The 19,337-nt window shown below is 35.5% G+C and overlaps 1 protein-coding gene across 1 annotated transcript in view; it reads left to right on the top strand.

Moving 5' to 3' along the window:
* The window catches only part of LOC136031016 (calcium/calmodulin-dependent protein kinase type 1-like), a 97,071-nt gene that overhangs the window by 51,954 nt on the left and 25,780 nt on the right, over positions 1-19,337 (top strand). Inside the window, exon 6 of the mRNA XM_065710188.1 lies at positions 12,637-12,760. Coding sequence (XP_065566260.1) covers positions 12,637-12,760 — 124 coding nt within the window. The remainder of the gene's footprint in view (positions 1-12,636; positions 12,761-19,337) is intronic.

Raw genomic sequence — 19,337 nt, 5'->3', positions numbered from 1 at the left:
TTCTTCCCATCCAGTTTCATCCTGATCTCACCGCTTTAAGTATTTTCTAAGATTTCCGGTCCCCCCAACTGCCCCCCCCCCAATTACGTTTGATCCGGTTGAGATTTAAAATAAGATATCGGAGTTACGAGGTCCTTCTAAATATGAAGTTTCATGAAGATCCGATCACTCCTTCGTAAGTTAAAAATACGTCATTTTTCTTATTTTTCAGAATTACCCCCCCCCCCCCCCGCAATTGAGCGGATCCGTCCCAATTATGTAAATTACGTATGCAAGACTTTTGCTTATTTTTCCAATCAACTTTCATCCCAATCCCTCCAATCTAAGTGTTTCCCATCATTTTAGGTCTCCCCACCCCAAACTTCCCCCAATGTCACCAGATCCGGTCAGGATTTAAAATAAGAGCTTTGAGACACGATATCCTTCTAAAAATCAAATTTCATGGAGATCCAATGACCCGTTCGTAAGTTAAAAATACCTCATTTTTTCTAATTTTTCAGAATTAACCCCCCCCCCCCCAACTACCCCAAAGAGAGCGGATCCGTTCTGGTTATATCAATCATGTATCTAGGACTCGTGTTTTTTTCCACCAAGTTTTATCCCGATCCCTCCACTCTAAGTGTTTTCCAATTTTTAGGTTTCTCCCTCCCAACTCCCCCCCCAATGTCACCAGATCTTGTCGGGTTTAAAATAAGAGCTCTGAGCCACGATATCGTTCTAAAAATCAAATTTCATTGAGATCCGATCACCCGTTCGTAAGTTAAAAATACCTCATTTTTTTATTTTTCAGAAATACCCCCCCCCCCCCAACTACCCAAAAGAGAGCAGATCCGTTCCGTTTATGTCAATCATCTATCTAGGACTTGTGTTTATTTTTCCCACCATGTTTCATCCCGATCCCTCAACTCTAAGTGTTTTCCAAGTTTTAGGTTTCCCCCTCCCAACTCCCCGCCCCCATCACCAGATCCGGTCGGGATTTAAAATAAGAGCTCTAAGACACGATATCCTTCTAAACATCAAATTTCATTGAGATCCGATCACCCGTTCGTAAGTTGAAAATACCTCATTTTTCTAATTTTTAAGACTTACTCCCCCCCCCCAACTACCCCAAAGAGAGCAAATAAGTTCCGATTATGTCAATCATGTATCTGGGACTTGCGCTTATTTTTCCCATCAAGTTTCATCCCGATCCCTCTACTCTAAGTGTTTTCCAAGATTTTAGGTTTCCCCCATCCAACTCCCCCCAATGTCATCAGACCCAGTCGGGATTTAAAATAAGAGCTCTGAGACACAATATCATTCCAAACATCAAATTTCATTAAGATCCAATCACCCGCTCATAAGTTAAAAATACTTCATTTTTTCTATTATTCCGAATTAACCGGCCCCTACTCCCCCCCCCCCCCAGATGGTCAAATCGGGAAAACGACTATTTCTAATTTAATCTGGTCCGGTCCCTGATACGCTTGCCAAATTTCATCGTCCTAGCTTACCTGGAAGTGCCTAAAGTAGCAAAACCGGGACTTTAGGTTTTCCCCCTCCAACTCCCCCCAATGTCATCAGATCCGGTCGGGATTTAAAATAAGAGCTCTAAGACACAATATCATTCCAAACATCAAATTTCATTAAGATCCAAATACCCGCTGATAAGTTAAAAATACTTCATTTTTTCTATTTTTTGCGAATTAACCGGGCCCCCCACTTCCCCCAGATGGTCAAATCGGATAAACGACTATTTCTAATTTAATCTGGTCCGGTCCCTGATACGCTTGCCAAATTTCATCGTCCTAGCTTACCTGGAAGTGCCTAAAGTAGCAAAACCGGGGACCGACAGACAGGCCGACAGACCGACAGAATTGGCGACTGCTATATGTCACTTGGTTAATATCAAGTGCCATAAAAAAGACGGCTGTACAACTTTGTAATCGAGAAATAACTTGGATTTGTTCAAGACTTCTTTTGAAATAACTACACCCAGAGTATGAAATATAAATGAACCATAGATATTAGTCCTCGATAGGGCTGTACCTAGGAGTTTCGTTCGGGGGGAGTCTATCGAAGAAAGGGTACTAGAAGAAGTTCGAACTCTTTATACTCAAACCCGGTACCCCCTTGTATATGGCCCGGGTTCTCGAAGGCTGAAGAGCCATGAAGCGGAGATAAGCACCGCCAGTTGGGACTGTAAAGTCCAATGTCGTATTCTTTACTTTACCTTTTTATCAATATTTGAAATATTATCCAACGTACCTGTTTATTTAGCGTTGGGGACTCCAGAGTCACCCCTCATACTGAGCATCACGGCTCAGACCGGTGATGCTCACACTTAGCATTACGGGTCGACTTGATAGTATATTATTAACCTCTTCTGTCGCCTGCATTAGGGTTCTTCAATTGGAGGTGTGAAGAAACATTGTTGGGATGATTTTAGAAGGAATTTATGTGCCTTTCCTAAAACAGCACTTTTATAAAAATAAAATTCTGCAAAAATCGGATAGCCTTTCTAAAAAAAAAAAAAAAAAAAAAAAAAAAAAAAAAAAAAAAAAAAAAAAAAAAAAAAAAAAAAAAAAAAAAAAAAAAAAAAAAAATTGTCTCAGGTTTTTAAGTAATAAAGACCAAAGGAAGTAAAAGTTGGGAAGCCCTGCTCTGTGGTATCAAATATACACTTAATTTCCTATTGATTGTGTCCACTCCTGACTCCATAAATCTGGCCTCCACGAAATGGTACCTCCCTTAAAACTTGCTGGCTAAAGCTGGTCAGTCATTACATTTAAATTGAATTTCAATAACATTCTCCCTTCCTTAGCAGATATTAGAAATGTTGCCTAACATCTATTATACAATTTTTTTTTGCCTGACTCATTTTATGTGAATCCACCCTTACATAACTCCACTCTAAAGTTTTTTTTGGTGTGTCCTCAGTTATTGTATTATTAATTCTTTTTTCAATTCGTGAAAAGACATGCAATCAAACAGTTTGTGGTAACGAACTGTAGTAAGGAGCGACCCGGCTCAATAGTAAACGAAACTCTAAAAAACCGAATTTTGATACCAATAGTTACATCAAAAGAATCGCATTTTAATGCTGATTTTAAATAATTAAATTTCATCAAATTTAGTCTTACCCATTAAAAGTTATGAGCCTGGGAAAATTTACCTTATTTTATAAAATAGGGGAAAACACCCCTAAAAGTAATAGAATCTTAACGAGAATCACACCATCAGATTCAGCGTATTAGAGAACCGTTCTGTAGAAGTTTCAAGCTCCTATCTACAAAAATGTGGAATTTTGTATGTTTTGCCAGAAGACAGATCACGGATGCGTGTTTATTTGTTCGTTTTGTTGTTGTTGTTTTTTTTCCCTAGGGATGATCGTATCGACCCAGTGGTCCTAGAATTTCGTGAGAGGGTTCATTCTAACGGAAATTAAAAGTTCTAGTGCCCTTTAAGTGACCCAAAAATTGGAGGGCACCTAGGCCCCCTCCCACGCTCATTTTTCCCAAGTCACCGGATCAAAATTCTGAGATAGCCATTTTATTCAGCATAGTTGAAAAACCTAATAACTATGTCTTTGAGGACGACTTACTCCCCCACAGTCCCCATGGGATGGGGTACAAGTTACAAACTTTGCCCAGTGTTTACATGTAGTAATGGTTATTGGGAAGTGTACAGACATTTTCAGTTTTTTTTTGCGGAGAGGGGAGGGGGGTGAGGGGAGGTGATTACTCGGGAGGATCTTTCTATGGAGGAATTTGTCATGGGGGAATAGAATTTCCATGAAGGGGTGCGGGATTTTCTAGCATTATTTAATAACAATGAAAAAATAGATATGAAAAAGTTTTCTCAACTGAAAGTAAGGAGGGGCATTAAAACTTAAAAAACAGAAATTGTTACGCATATTAAGGGTTCACCTCCTCCTAATACCACGCTCTTTATGCTAAAGTATTTTTAGTAATTATAACTATCTGTTCTACGGTCTTTGTGATTCAGGGATCATTCTTAGGGGAAGAGAATTTCCATGAAGGGGGTGCAGGATTTTTTTTTAGCATTATTTAATAACAATGAAAAAATAGATATGAAAAAGTTTTCTCAGCTGAAAGTAAGGAGCTGCATTAAAACTTAAAACGAAAAGAAATTGCTAAGCATATCAAGGGTTCACCTCCTCCTAATAGCTCGCTCTTTACGCTAAAGTATTTTTAGTAATTATAACTATCTGTTCTACGGTCTTTGTGATTCAGGGGTCATTCTTAAGGAATTGGGGCAAAATTTAAGGTTTAGTGTAAAGAGCGAGGTGTTGACGAGAAAATTAAAAGTTCTAGTTGTTTTTTTAAGTAACCAAAAAATTGGAGGGCAACTAGGCCTCCTCCCCTGCTCCTTTTTTCTCAAAATCATCCGGTCAAAACTATGAGAAAGCCATTTAGCAAAAAAAAAATTAATATGCTAATTTCGTTTTAGTTATTCATGTACGGAGAGCCAAAACTAAACCATGCATTAATCCGAAAACGTTCAGAAATTAAATAAAAAAAAACAAGTTTTTTTTTAACTGAAAATAAGGAGCGACATTAAAACTTAAACCGAACAGAAATTACTCCTGTCATGAAAGAGGCTACTCCCTCCTCAGCACCCTGCTCTTTACGCTAAAGTTTTTATGGCACTTCGTATCTACCAAGTGACAGATAGCGATCGCAAATTCTGTCGGTATGTCGGTCTGTCTGTCCCGGTTTTGCTACTTTAGGCGCTTCCAGGCTAGCTAGGACGATGAAGTTTGGCAAGCGTATCAGGAACCAGACCAGATTAAATTAAAAATTTTCGTTTCTCCGATTCGACCATCTGGGGGGGGGGGGAATGGGTGGACGGTTAAATCGAAAAAATTAGAAAAAAATGAGGTAGTTTTAACTTTTGGACTTTTAACTTTTTGGAAGGATATCGTGTCTCAGAGCTCTAGTTTTAAATCCCGACCGGATCCGGTGACATTGCGGGCAGTTGGGGGGGGGGCTAAAATCTTGGGAAACGCTTAGAGTGGAGGGATCGGGATGAAACTCTGTGGGAAAAATAATCACAAGTCCTAAATACGTGATTGACGTGACCGGAACAGATCCACTCTCTTTGGGGGAGTTGGGGGGAGGGTTAAATCGGAAATATTAGAAAAAATGAGGTATTTTCAACTTACGAAGGAGTGATCGGATCTTAATGAAATTTGATGTTTGGAAGTATATCGTGTCTCAGAGCTCATTTTAAATCCCGACGGGATCTGGTGACATTGCGGGGAGTTGGGGGAGGGGGGACCTAAAATCTTGGAAAACGCTTAGAGTGGAGGGATCGGGACGAAAATTGATGGGAGAAATAAGCACAAGTCCTAGATACGTGATTGACATAAACGGATCCGCTCTCTTTGGGGGAGTTGGGGGGATTAATTATAAAAAATTAGAAAAAATGAGGTATTTTTAACTTACGAAGGAGTGATCGGATCTTAATGAAATTTTATATTTAGAAGGACCTCGTAAATCAGATCTCTTAGTTTTGATTCCGACCGGATCCAGTGTCATTGGGGGGGGGGGGCTGGAAATCTTGTAAAACGCTTAAACCGGAGAGATTAGGATGAAACTTGGTGGGAAGAATAAGCACAAGTCCGAAATATGTGACGAAAATAACCGGACCGGATCCGCTCTCTTTGGTGGAGTTTGGGGAGGGGAGTAATTCGGAAAAATTAGAAAAATGAGGTATTTGTAACTTACGAACGGGTGATCAGATCTTAATGAAATTTGATCTTTAAAAGGATATTGTGCTTTAGAATTCTCATTTTAAATCCCGGCCAGATCTTGTGACATTGGGGGAGCTGGAGGGGGAAACCGGAAATCTTGGAAAACACTTAGAGTGGAGAGATCAGGATGAAACTTGATGGGAAGAATAATCTCAAGCTATAGATATGTGATTGACATAGGGGAGTTGGGGGTTGTTAATTTGAAAAAATTAGAAAAATTGAGGTATTTTAACTTAAGAACGGGTGACTGGATCATAATGAAATTTGATAAACAGAAGGAACTGTTGACATTGAAGGGAGTTGGAGTGGGAAACCGGAAATCTTGGAAAACGCTTATAAATGTCGTAGAAACGTGATTGACGTAACCGGACTGGATCCGCTCTGTTTGGGGGAGTTAGGGGGTGGGGTTCAGTGCTTTGGTGAGTTTGGTGCTTCTGGACGTTCTAGGACGATGAAAATTGGTAAGCGTGTCAGGGAACTGCACAAATTGACTTGATAAAGTCGTTTTCCCCGATTCGACCATCTGGGGGCTGAAGGGAGAGGAAAAATTAGAAAAATTGAGGTATTTGTAACTTACGAGTGGGTAATCGGATCTTAATGAATTTTGATATCTAGAAGGACATCGTGACTCAGAGCTCTTATTTCAAATCCCGATCGGCATTAAGCTTCTGATTTTCCTTTAAAGCAATCTATTGATTCTTCGAATTTTGCTAGAGCTCATACCATATGAGCTCTTGGCTCTTGGCTTCTGACCTCGTCACAAATGCTATATGATTGCTTAGTTCTTGTTTACTGTTTTAAAAAGTAGAGTTGAGAGAAAGAGTTGAACTTTAGTGTAAAGAGCAGGGTACTGAGGAGGGAACAGCCCCTTTCATGTACGGAGTAATTTCTGTTCGTTTTAAGTTTTAATGTCGCTCCTTACTTTCAGTTAAAAAAAAACTTGTTTTTTTTTATTTAATATCTCTTAAGTTCTGCTTAGAGAAATTTCCCAATTGTGCATTTGAATGTATGTTGTCAGTATAGAATGGATAGTGCATGTGCGCGTGAATGCTTGGGATCGAAGCAATTATGATCCTTATGATCCTTAGTTGATTGGGTCTTCCGAGGTCCCAAGACTTGGTCGTAGATTCTGATCCTTATGATTTCGTTGTTTGGGTCTTCTGAGGTCCCGAAACTTGGTCGTAGATTTTATGCACTTTGGTGACATGCACCAAATGAAATGCACCTAATTTGCTCTTATGCATTCCTAGCATCTGCTCTTTAGTGATGGAGTCCGATTTTGCTTCCAAAACCCATTTTTATAATTCACTTGCAATATTTAGCTACTGTTTATCCCATCTAGACCCGTTCTTTTGATAGCCTCCCCAGGGCTCTAAGTCATACTGGGATTTATGCTCAAAATTATGTTTTTATTCTTACAGTTTTGGCTAAGTGATATCAGGTGCTGACAAGTAAAAATCGCAAATCAGGTCTTAAAGACTGCGAATTCGCGTCAAAAATTAGTGTATGTTAGTGTTGCAACTGCTGTTGTTGTAACTGGTAAAATTGAATATTTTACACATTTTACCGTAATTTTACGAACCCCCATAAAATTCATAATTTACCTGTTTTACGTAAATTACGTATTTTACCTATCTTACTGGTATTTTACCGGTATCTTACATATTTTACTGACATATTTTTCGACGCATTGAAATTTTTAGAGCGCAAAAGCACGAAGAGGCTGCCAGAAAAAAGTTTGAATATAATTTGGTTTGTAAATAGCTGTGTTCCCTGGTTTATAAGGCCATCTGTTTGACTTAGGTCTCTTGTTTTGAGGACGGCAAAGTGTATTATAGTACAGATAATTATAATTTTAAAATGATGGAATATTAGCTGAAATAAAATTACATTAGTTCTGTGAACTGTTAAAGACAAAAGGGGTTTGAAGCAGCATTGGCAAATGACAAACAAGAATTTTTTTTTTCTTAATGATGGAATATTAGCTGAAATAAAATTACATTAGTTCTGTGAACTGTTAAAGACAAAAGGGGTTTGAAGCACCATTGGCAAATGACAAACAAGAAATTTGTTTTTAAAATGATGGAATATTAGCTGAAATAAAATTACATTAGTTCTGTGAACTGTTAAAGACAAAAGGGGTTTGAAGCAGCGTTGGCAAATAACAAACAAGAAAATTTTTTTTTAAATGATGGAATATTAGCTGAAATAAAATTACATTAGTTCTGTGAACTGTTAAAAGACAAAATGGGTTTGAAGCAGCATTGGCAAATGACAAACAAGAAATTTGTTTTTTTAATGATGGAATATTAGCTGAAATAAAATTACATTAGTTCTGTGAACTGTTAAAGACAAAAGGTATTTGAAGCAGCATTGGCAAATGACAAACAAGAAATTTTTTTTTTAATGATGGAATATTAGCTGAAATAAAATTACATTAGTTCTGTGAACTGTTAAAGACAAAAGGGGTTTAAAGCAGCATTGGCAAATGACAAACAAGAAAAAAAAATTTTTTAATGATGGAATATTAGCTGAAATAAAATTACATTAGTTCTGTGAACTGTTAAAGACAAAAGGTATTTGAAGCAGCATTGGCAAATGACAAACAAGAAATTTTTTTTTTAATGATGGAATATTAGCTGAAATAAAATTACATTAGTTCTGTGAACTGTTAAAGACAAAAGGGGTTTAAAGCAGCATTGGCAAATGACAAACAAGAAAAAAATTTTTTTTAATGATGGAATATTAGCTGAAATAAAATTACATTAGTTCTGTGAACTGTTAAAGACAGAAGGGGTTTGAAGCAGCATTGGCAAATGACAAACAAGAAAAAAAAATTTAATAGCCGAGTGAAATAAGGGTGGTCAGCCAGCGGACAAAAAAGAAGCGAAAAGAATAGAAGCAGGTATTTCGTCAGGGACTTCCGCCCAGCCGTCTTCAGTGCTCAAAAAAAAAAAGGAAGGAAAAATAATCTTTCGAATTAACTCTAACTGAGCAGAAGAAAGACTGAATCAAACAAACCAAAAAGCAAGTCAGAATAAGTAAAAGACTAATGAACAATTAGATTTGGCAAGGATTCTATGTTTTAGTGATTGACTTAGCTCGACTACTGACCTAATTTTCATTATAAGTGTGACACTTTTAATTTTCATTTTAAAAGTCAGTTTAAATTCAGTTAATTTAAACTAAAAAAATTTTTTTACTTGAATCCTTTAATTTTAATTTATTGTAAATTGGGTTTATAGGAATATTTCGAGTATCTCTATTTAAAGCAAGGTCTCTATGATTTTTTTTTTTTTATTTCAATTGCCTCCTAAAAGAATGCGGGAAGCCATTTGCTTCAAATATTAAAGTTGCCCCATCAAAAAGAACTGCATGGTCTGAATTTTCAAGAATGCGGAGGCTCAAAGCAGAATCAATATCGACATCTATATTCTAAATTTTATATCTCAGAGAAACATTGTAATCAGTCTTTTCTACGCGAGCCGACGATTACCTCCCTCCCCTCTCAAAAAATACCCACCATGGAATATCCCCATCTCCGCCTAAAAATCACCGGTAGAATTTCACCTATTTTACCCTTGGATAATTCCAGGATTTTCATCAGAAGGGAAATTGAAATTTCTACTCGCCTGTTTAAGTCAGGTCAATCATACTGCACTACCTATAGTAAAGGTAAAGAGCCATAAGGGTCCAATGTATTAATATTTGTTCATTTATATTTTCACAGAGGCATTTTATGTGGAAGTGCCTCTGTCTTATTTTACCAATTTTACTAATTTTACTTGCCGAGTTTTTTTTTACGGTAATTATACAATACTAGCAACTGCCTTAGAACTGTCCTTAAGGCTTGCACTTTATTCAGATGCGTTTGCATTGGTTTCAGCCATGTGCCCTGAATACTTCAAGATATTTACGACTACGCCCGTAATTTTTTATATCGTTCCTTTTTTTTGGGGGGGGGGGTGCAGGGAGTCCTGCTTATTCTTTCCTGCAGAAATCACCCCCTCATTGAAAATCCCTTCGCGTAACCCACATTTTAATGCCAAACTTGTCTAAATCTCCATGAGACTTCTGATAAGCAGAAGAAGGGATATGTGGGGGGGGGTAGGAATTAATCTCACATCTTCCTTCATTTAGACTAAGCAAGGTTGGTGCAGGGTGATACCTCCCTTCTTAATATAGAAAAATTTCATCATTGGACTAAACTAATTTGCTTCATATCTCATAAGATTATTTGCAATAATATGTAAGTTCGCATCAGCTATTATGAAGGAATGGCGGTGGACCATTTTTAAGGCGGGGGTTCGATTCTTTAAAGAATGTATTTTAATTTCAAAACGTCCTAACTTTCATTGAGCCTTCTGATAAGTTTAAAACTGGTTCTATGGAAGGGGGAGATTGAGATTGATATCTAATCCCTCTTGATTTCTGGGAATATTTCTAGTCTACGCCTTTGTTATGGAAGTAAAGATTAACATTGAACTCCAAAACAATCAGAGTTTATTTTGTATAGGAGGAGCTGTCCCCTCCTTATTTCCTTCTCTATTGACCGTAGAAACTTCGATCATTCGATCAGGAATTGAGGTTTCTAGTTTTTTTTTTTTTTTTTTTTAAGTCAAAAGTGACAGGACAATAGCCAGCCCTAGGACTTCTTATCAACATTTTAGAGTCTTGTTTATTCAGAATAGTTGAAACTATCAATTAATTGTGTATCTAAATATGACATAAACTCTAGGACCCCTGGAATAAGGGCCGTAAATTGTGCGAAATTTCAGTTTTTTACCGATATATTCATAGGGAAAAAAGGGGACGTTTTTGATCTTGGGAGTCAAATGGCATGCAACTTTCGGGGATTATTTTCTTGGTCAAAAAGATCATCAAAGTTTTGCTGCGGGAAGGGGGAGGGACTAGGGGCACAGAAACGAGTCACAAACCCGTTTTTCCTGAACAATTTGAACCTTACAGCCATAAGTCCTTTGGGCCGAAGGGACTAATGTACAAAAATGCATTCTAAGGATTGGTCCCTTTTCTAACAAAGGAGGTAAAAAAACTAATTTTTTCAATTTACCTGAAAGTTGTGCGGAAGAAAAAAAATTGTTTCCCCTGAAAATGCAGCCCAAAAAGAACGAGAAAAGTTCCAAAAAAATTTTCCCACCCACTTCGAATGAAAGGGACTATTTTAGAAACTTGGGACGGGAGTCGTTCGATTGAAAGATCTTGTGTTCTTTAAAGGCCGGAAGCTACTGTAGGGCTATCAGACACCCTCTCGCTTCTTTTTCTGTTATCCGGCCCTCTTCTAACCCCTATGATGTTGAATCAAATTTCCAGGTATCCTTTTTGTTCAAAAACTTTATTATGTCTAATAAGTTTTGTCTTTGTGGTCGATATTGCCCTCACAGTCCTAATATGCAACTTTAAACTTTATACCCTGCAATGATAGCTCTATTCCCAGAAATACGAAAGAAGAATTAAAACGAAATAAAAATGTAAAAATAAATAGTATAAGACATTCTAGACTATATATTCTGCCTATAGTTTGGAATATTACTAGAATACTCCAAATTTCCATCTGTTCCTTCATTACTTTTATTTGTCACACTTTCTCTATGGGTGTCCAATTTTGAACAGGGGTGGGGGATTTCCTAAGAATTGAATTTTACGTGGATGCGTTAAACCAAATGGCTCCTCCTTTTTAGCTGTGCCCTCCAGTCACCGACACCCCTTAGTCTAAAAGAAGAAAAAATAAGTAAAAGATGGGAAAGGCTTTTAAAAAGGAATTAAACTTTATCGTTAATCCTCGCGTCTCAATATGAACAGGTTTGGATTAATCATCCAGTCTATGAGGCTCCTAAATAACTGACAGGAAGTCTATCTTATTCTCATTAGCTTTGTACGATGGTGATAAATAATTAATTAATCCAGTTTCGTAATTATACAAGCCAGGAAACGAATGATAAATTTACAAACTAAAATTGATTGCTCCATCCAAGAAAAGGAACAAAAAGAAGGATGTTTATAGAAACAATTATGCTTTAGTTTAACGAAAATTCGCACAATTAAATATCTAATTAATACATTTTTCGTTCCGCTGAGCTGACTCTCGTAAATGTTTGACGATAACGGGTTATCACAGGCCTTAAAGACCCGTTGGAGCCTGTGACAGATTTTTTCAACTCCCTTTCCCCGTAGATTTTAAATTTCTTTGTATTTCCACTCCAACTAGCCTTTTTATTGTATTTTTATTGAAACAAATGGAGAAATAGCAAAAGCTACCCCTCCCACCAAGATTTTAATGAAGACATACTTCCCTTCACACATTGTCGTGAATTAATGCAACTGCCAGTCAATTTTATAGTTTTCCCAGGGCTGGATCTTGGAAGGGGGGTAAAGAGGGGGAAAGCGCCTCGGGTGGTACGCCTGGGCGGCAGCAAAACAAGCTTAAATTGTAATATTATTTGGCAGAAAATGTAATATTTACAGTATTGATGGTATGGTAGGGTGCGGTAAAGTCCACATTTGCTCCCCCCCCCCTGAGAAAATACCCAACTCTGGCCCTGAGTTTCCTTCATATTTCTGAAGGCGCCTTCCAATAAAAATTGTTTAAATGATATCCTAATTGGTTTCACCTCATTTAGTTTAGATCACTAACATCTGGGGTTTGGTTAGACCTATTTCTAGATGCTAGTTTGACTTGTATTGTAAAATAATTGGCTTGGATTCAGCTGATATTAAAAATTGACATTTTGAAAATAGTAAAATACGAAATATAAAGCTATTAAATTGCATTAAATTTTATTTAAGTAAAATATTAAATTTAATTTTGATAAATTATTAAATATAGAGCGATTAAATTATATTAAATGTTATTTTTCTAGCCAGAAAACTTGTTGTACTATTGTCCAGACGAAGATAGTAAAATAATGATCAGTGATTTCGGACTTTCAAAAATGGAGGACTCAGGAATCATGGCCACAGCCTGTGGAACTCCCGGTTACGTAGGTAAGCAGTCCATCTTTCTTTTAATATATGCTTATTTGGCTTTCATTTATTGAAAAATATCCATGCTTAAGTCGTAGTTTGAACCATTGAAAATAACACGGACGCTAAGTAGCGTATTTTTTTTTAAGAATGTCACCTTTTAAATATGATTTTTCGCAAGAATTGGTACTATCTTTTTGTCAATATACATGTATGAAAGAGTTAGCATATCAGTCAGAATATTTTAGACTGCCTTTTTTATGTATGCATTTTTTTCGTATACATGCAAACGTATTAGCTTAAAACTGAATTAAACCAAAGAAATGATGCGGAATATAAAAGAAATATGTTCTCAAAATTTTTTTTCACAGAAAAGAGCGCTTTCATGGTAAATATTTCAAATTTGCTAGACATAACCTTTAAAGAATACAGCCTGTCAAACTAACCCATCAATGAGCATATTAAGCGACATTGGGGGAAATGAAAACTTTTACAGAAGGTATATTCATGCATCTAGAATTAATAATCAGTTTTGCTGTTTTTTTGTTTTATTTTTTATGGTCAAACTCAAATAGGTTAGCATAAAAACAGAGGTGGCCACCCAACACAAGGGCTCATCAGAAGAATACACACTTGTCTATAGGGTTTTTGCACTTTAAATTCCCTACCCCGGCAAGTGGCGTGCCTACCATAAATTCCCTATGGTATTCCCGTGCTAGGTATCACCACCATGCTTAAGTCCTAGTTTGAACCATTGAAAAATATTTGGACGCTAAGTAGCATATTTTGTTAAGAATGTTACCTTCTAGATGTGATTTTTCACCAGAATTAGTACTATCTTTTCGTCAATATAGATTCATGAAAGAGTTAGTATTTCAACACTATGCTAGTATTTTCTTATTTGGTATTTATTTTTGGTTTAACCCCTATGTAACGGGCCATGGAGCCTTGTAGGGGTAGAAAGTTATTGTTGTCTATTTATTTTGATGTTAATAAACTGAACTGAACAGAACACTTTAATGAACTTGTTTGGTAATGATGTGTTTTGTTATAAGTGAAACATCTCTTTCCCTGACACTTAAACGAAAGAAAAAAGGACAATTTTTGGTCATTGTACTGTAGTTGTGGGCAAAAAACTTTTAGTTTTTGGTGTTTTTATCTGTTTATTGAGTGAAGCGCCTAATGCAGGTGCCAAATCTTTTGCCCCAGAGTTTTTGGGCGTAATTATGTTTTTAATAATAGAAAAGAAGAACTATTTTTAGTCTTGAATGTGCTTGAACATATAGAGGTAGACATACTTGGCCTGTAGAGGTTGGATTCGATGCCTCAAAAACAGAAATTTACGGCCTAAGTTTCTCAAATTTTCTAAGGGAAGATCACTCGGAAAAACTTTTAGGGGAAAGGATTCATCTCTATCCCTATGTGGAACTAAAGTTAATTTGGCGTATTTTCAATGAATCCTGCATTAATAGGCGTGAATTCGAGAACGGTAGAAAACCGATGGTCAAATAAGTGATTTTTTTTATTGACAAGAAGAGGGATTTATTAATTCTAGGGAATTTTTTTTAATAGATCGGAATGAATAAGGCTCAATAGCCTGTAATACGGAAATAAGAACTTAAAAGATATTGAATTCTTTTAAAGCAACAATTTTTACAGGACTGAATGACACGTGACTTATACAGGACCAAAGAAATGTAAAAATCGAGTTTTTATTTATAAATTTTGATTTGTGTTGCAACAATTACATTGATTGAAAAGAAATAATAAATAGAAGGCTAGTAAAAAATAAAATATTTTGGGGAAGGAAATCAGCAGCTAAACTTTTCACTACGGAATATATACGAATGAAACTTACCCCTCATTTGAGTGCTACTTTCTTATTGTGTCAACAGTATCTTCTATTTTTTCTGGAACTAATGATTGGCTTATCAAATACTTTGACTGTGGTTGTTAAAGGTATCTCCAATAAATGCCAAGTTGGCGAAAATGACCAAAAAGTCAGAATTGGTGAAACTATCTTGAAATTTGGTTTACAGATTTCGGCAGTCCCCGGGAAATAGTGGACTACTGAGCTTCATAGTGCAGGCACAAGTAGGCTTCAAACTTTCCTGATTTTTGAAACTTTGAACCCAGTGAGCAACTGGACTGAAAAAAAAACAGCGATCTGAAATCCCAATGGGGAAGTTTGCTTGACTGGGGACGACTGCTTCGACCCCAAGACGTCAAAAATTGCACTAATTAAAGGGTCGGAGGATTAAAATCACCTATGGAGGAGTCAAATTCTATTGGTGATTACCCCAAACATTAATTCTGTATCCGCCTCTGACTATGCGACAATAATTTTTCGATAAGCGCCAAACTTAAGATAAGTAATTTAACGATATGTACTTAAACTTTACTTGAATACAATAAGTAAATTCTTCTATTTGTCTTTATCCGCCCGTTTTGTTTGTAGAGGCACTACGAATAGACGATTCATAGACTAGGGAAGGCAAGCTAAGACTGGGAAAAAAATACGTGAGATAATGACATGTACGAGACTTGTATGACATCATATGACTCGTGTCTATGCACTATATGCCAAAGTGAAGCTATATGATTAAGTACGTAAAAAAAATGAGTACTTAAACTTTACTTAAAACTATGGGTAAAAAGTCTCCTATATTGTGTTGTCGTCCATCTTTCATATTTCTAGGGTCACTGCGCGGAGGCGATTCGTAGGTGGTCCCAAAAAACGAGAATATAAGCGGGGGAGGCACAATACGCTTTTTCAAAAAATAAGTGAGGGTTGGGATATTGGTTGCTATTCTTTTTTTATGAAATTACCAGAAAAAAATGTATTTTTCAAAATATGACCTCTTGCCTAATTGACTCGTGTGGAGGGAAGCTAAAATTGAGAAAAAATAATTACATTATTGCATAATTTAATACAGTATACACCAAAATGATTCAAGTACACGTGTTTTTCTAGTTTAAATCAAAGAGAAAAGGAGAGAATACTTTCCTATAACTTCATGGTAAAAAGTGTGCTTTAATTTCATTAGCTTACATCTGTGACGTATTTCTGTAAGCCAGTCAAATTATTCCTTATTTATGGGAGAAAAATTGCTCCACCTTTTAAAAATGCAATTAGTTTTAACACCTCATGGTGAAATTTTAAAACGAAAAGTTGAATTCCACCTCGTTGGTTATCCTGGGTGGAGATTTAAGTCAGAAAAAAAAGAAACGTTTTTGAGTTACAAGATTTTTACAAATAGTCCCTCTGTGTTTAATCCACCAAGAAAAAACTTTCCCTGTAAAATGCTAAAAGACTTCATTTTGTTCTCTGGGAAATCTTAAATAACTGGACTGAACCATTATTCAAAACGATGTGGAGTTTGCAATTAGTCCCTGCTCTGGGAATAGCTAGCATCTATCTGCATTGAAGGAACTATGGGAAACTATTTTCTTTCTGTTGCTTTTTCGAGGGAATGAATGCGCTAGGAACTTGAACCTGATTGAAAAGGAAATGAATTTTAAGCTACTTGTGTAACAGATGTTTAAGACTTGTCGGATTCATCTCCAAAATATTTCAATAGGGAAATAAAGTATATATTTAAAAAGGGAAAAAAGTATATAGAACAGGGTAGGATGTTTAGCACCGTACAGCTGGAGCTATGGATTATATTCTAGTTGGGCTGTTTCTGTATAAAAGCAACTAAAGGGTATTTGATATTTTATGCCCCTTTATGTCTGGTTTTTTAGTTGAATAGAGTAAAACAATACATTCACATATTCGCTATTTTGCATATTCGCGTATAAACGACCAATACGGGAATTTAAGAAAACCAGTAAATCCCAAAATTATCGCTTTCAACAGGTTTTTCACAAAACGTTAAGCAGACTAAACACAACTAAACAAACAACAATAATCAAAGAAGAAGAAAAGAAAACAAAAAAAGCAAATAAACAACCTTTGCATTGTACTCAATAAGATATATCTATATATATATATATATATATATATATATATATATATATATATATATATATATATATATATATATATATATATATATATATATATATATATATATATATATATATATATATATATATATATATATATATATATATAAATATTTGGAACGAACTTGGTGAAATTGATTCATTTATATTTTTGGGTAATGAATACCACACCTCTACCGACATGTTGTAATGACATTTAACCAATCCTTCTGTCCAAAGCCTTTCCAGTTCCATTTTCACCAGCAATCGCAGGCTCTTCGGGCCTGAATGTTTACTCCTGCTTCTTTAGTAAAAATCAAAGTAAAATAGAATTTTCCAGGTGTTTGTGCATGAATGGTGAAATAAAATATGTTCTTTAAAAGGGAAAAAGTGATAAGGAACGGAATAGGCGATATAGCACAGTGCAACTGAAGCTACGGAACGTATAATAATGCATGAAAGCATACATTTACATTCTGCCTTAAATAAACTATGGTATTTTGTTTCAGGAAGCAAATTTCATTAAATAAATGAAACAGCAATTTATTTGGTAATTGATTCTAATAGGAAAAAATTGGCTTTAGAAAATTGGCTTTAGATAGGAAAAAATTTCCACTTTAGAAAAATATCTGGCACTGGGCCTCTCTATGGTTTGGTCGTTCGTGATTTTGACTTTTTTTTTTAGAAAATAGATTTTGTTCATATAACAGATGTTTAAGATTTTTCAGATTTATCTGCTGAGTATTTGAGTCTTCAAATTAATTATATCTCTCATATCTAAATGTATTTAGCACAACGATTTGCACTTAAATCTGTTTGGTACAATTGGCATTAGTTTAAATTTTATAAAAAAAATGTATATTAAAAAGTATTATAAAATCTTAAAAATAGGCATACTTTTAAAGTTTAAGTTTTCTATTAATGTTCAGCGACTGCTCGAAACCACAAGATATAAAATTGATATTCTTATTTTGGGGGTGAAGTAGCATTTGAAATGTTTAAAAACTAGCTTTACAATGGTAAATTAATTTTAAGGAGACTAAGTCGTTAAGACTAGGAATAAATGAAGATGAAGAGCTATTTCTAGTTAAAAAAAAAAAAAAATCAAGTGGATTGCATAACTTGCATAGGTAGCATTATTAATGAAGATGATGCAGTTATAATTTAAAAAGTAGAATAGCCAAGACACAGGATGTTTTTTTACCAGTTGAAAAAAGTTTGGAAAAAAAGGAAGGTAAGTCTTCGAACAAAGATTGGATATTGGAATCCAGGCTCTGAAATACGAGTAGGCTACTACGGAATGTCGAGGAAGATATGCTACGTTTTTTTCCCGAGGGGTTGTCCAATGCTAGTTTTGAGTAGTTGCTTGACCAGCCGTATATAAAACATTATTATAAATAAGAAACGTGGTTTTTGTTATAGTTTTTGGGTTATAATAAAAGAAATATAAAAATGGCAAGGTCACGTTGCAGATGAAGGATGATAGATAGCCCGAAGTTGCGCTTTTTGGTCATTCATCTGGGGCCGAACGAAAATCATACCACCCCTAGTTTTCACCCCTGGTGAAAACTAGTCATCAGAAAGGATTTAAATGAAATTGGAACGTTATGGGAGGGAGTAAAGAATGAAGCTTTGAACATCCTGTGGTTTTGGAGGATTATCAGCAGCGGTGTTATCTCAGGCGGCTTGATGTTACAAGGAATTGTTAGTAGTCATATTAGTATTATGTAAAAAGTGAACCTAAGGGTCAATTTTGCTGTTGTGTCAATTTGAAGCGTAAATTCTTTTTTAAAATATTTATTATTTCGTACTTTTTATTTTGCTTGTCTTGCCTGTCAGCTAATCAAATTTTGAATTTTCTAAAAAATCATTTGGATAACAAACATTGTTTATTAAAGTCATAAAATGTCACGTAGCTAATTAAAGACGCGCTAGATGACTTTCGGAAGCACGGTAACACATTTTCCTGGAAAGTATCAGTCACGTCCTGTGTTTTTGGGCCCAACTAGATGTTAATGTAGTGTGAATGTGAAGTTCAAGCCTTTTTTTTGTAATATTCATTGCTTTGTATTTCCTGCCTAACCTATTCTGCATATCAGACAAAGTAATAACAGTAAATTTTCTTCTTTGTATTCACAAAAAGAAGAAAAAATGCAAAAACATTCTCATTAAATTGATTGGAATCATAGACCTAAATATTCAAATGGTTTCCAGTGAAACGAAAAAAAAACAAAAAAAAAGTGAGAATACATTCAAACAAATAGGACTATCATATAATATTACACATCTGACTGAAAACCCGCTGGATGACTCTCTCAAGCACGACCAATTCTGTAAAGTGTCAGATTCCTCATTTAATTTAGGACCCAGAGATTTATGTAATTGCTGAGTCATTTTAAAGTTCAAATTCTGTGTTTTTTTTTAATATTTATTGCTGTTTTTGTTGTTATTTTCTTTGCTCAATCTGTAGATGAGATAAACTAATGAGATTGGTGATTTTTCCTTTCTGAATCCATAAAGAAAATTTAGAAAAACGAATAAAACAATTACAAAAAATTGATTAGAATGATATTTCGAAATGAGCATATATTTCAGGAAGAAATAAAAA

This window comes from Artemia franciscana, chromosome 9 (assembly GCF_032884065.1).
Source record: "Artemia franciscana chromosome 9, ASM3288406v1, whole genome shotgun sequence".
Classification (NCBI taxonomy): Eukaryota; Metazoa; Arthropoda; class Branchiopoda; order Anostraca; family Artemiidae; genus Artemia; species Artemia franciscana.
The sequence above is the reverse complement of the archived record's forward strand: the minus strand, read 5'-3'. Positions and strand labels throughout refer to the sequence as shown.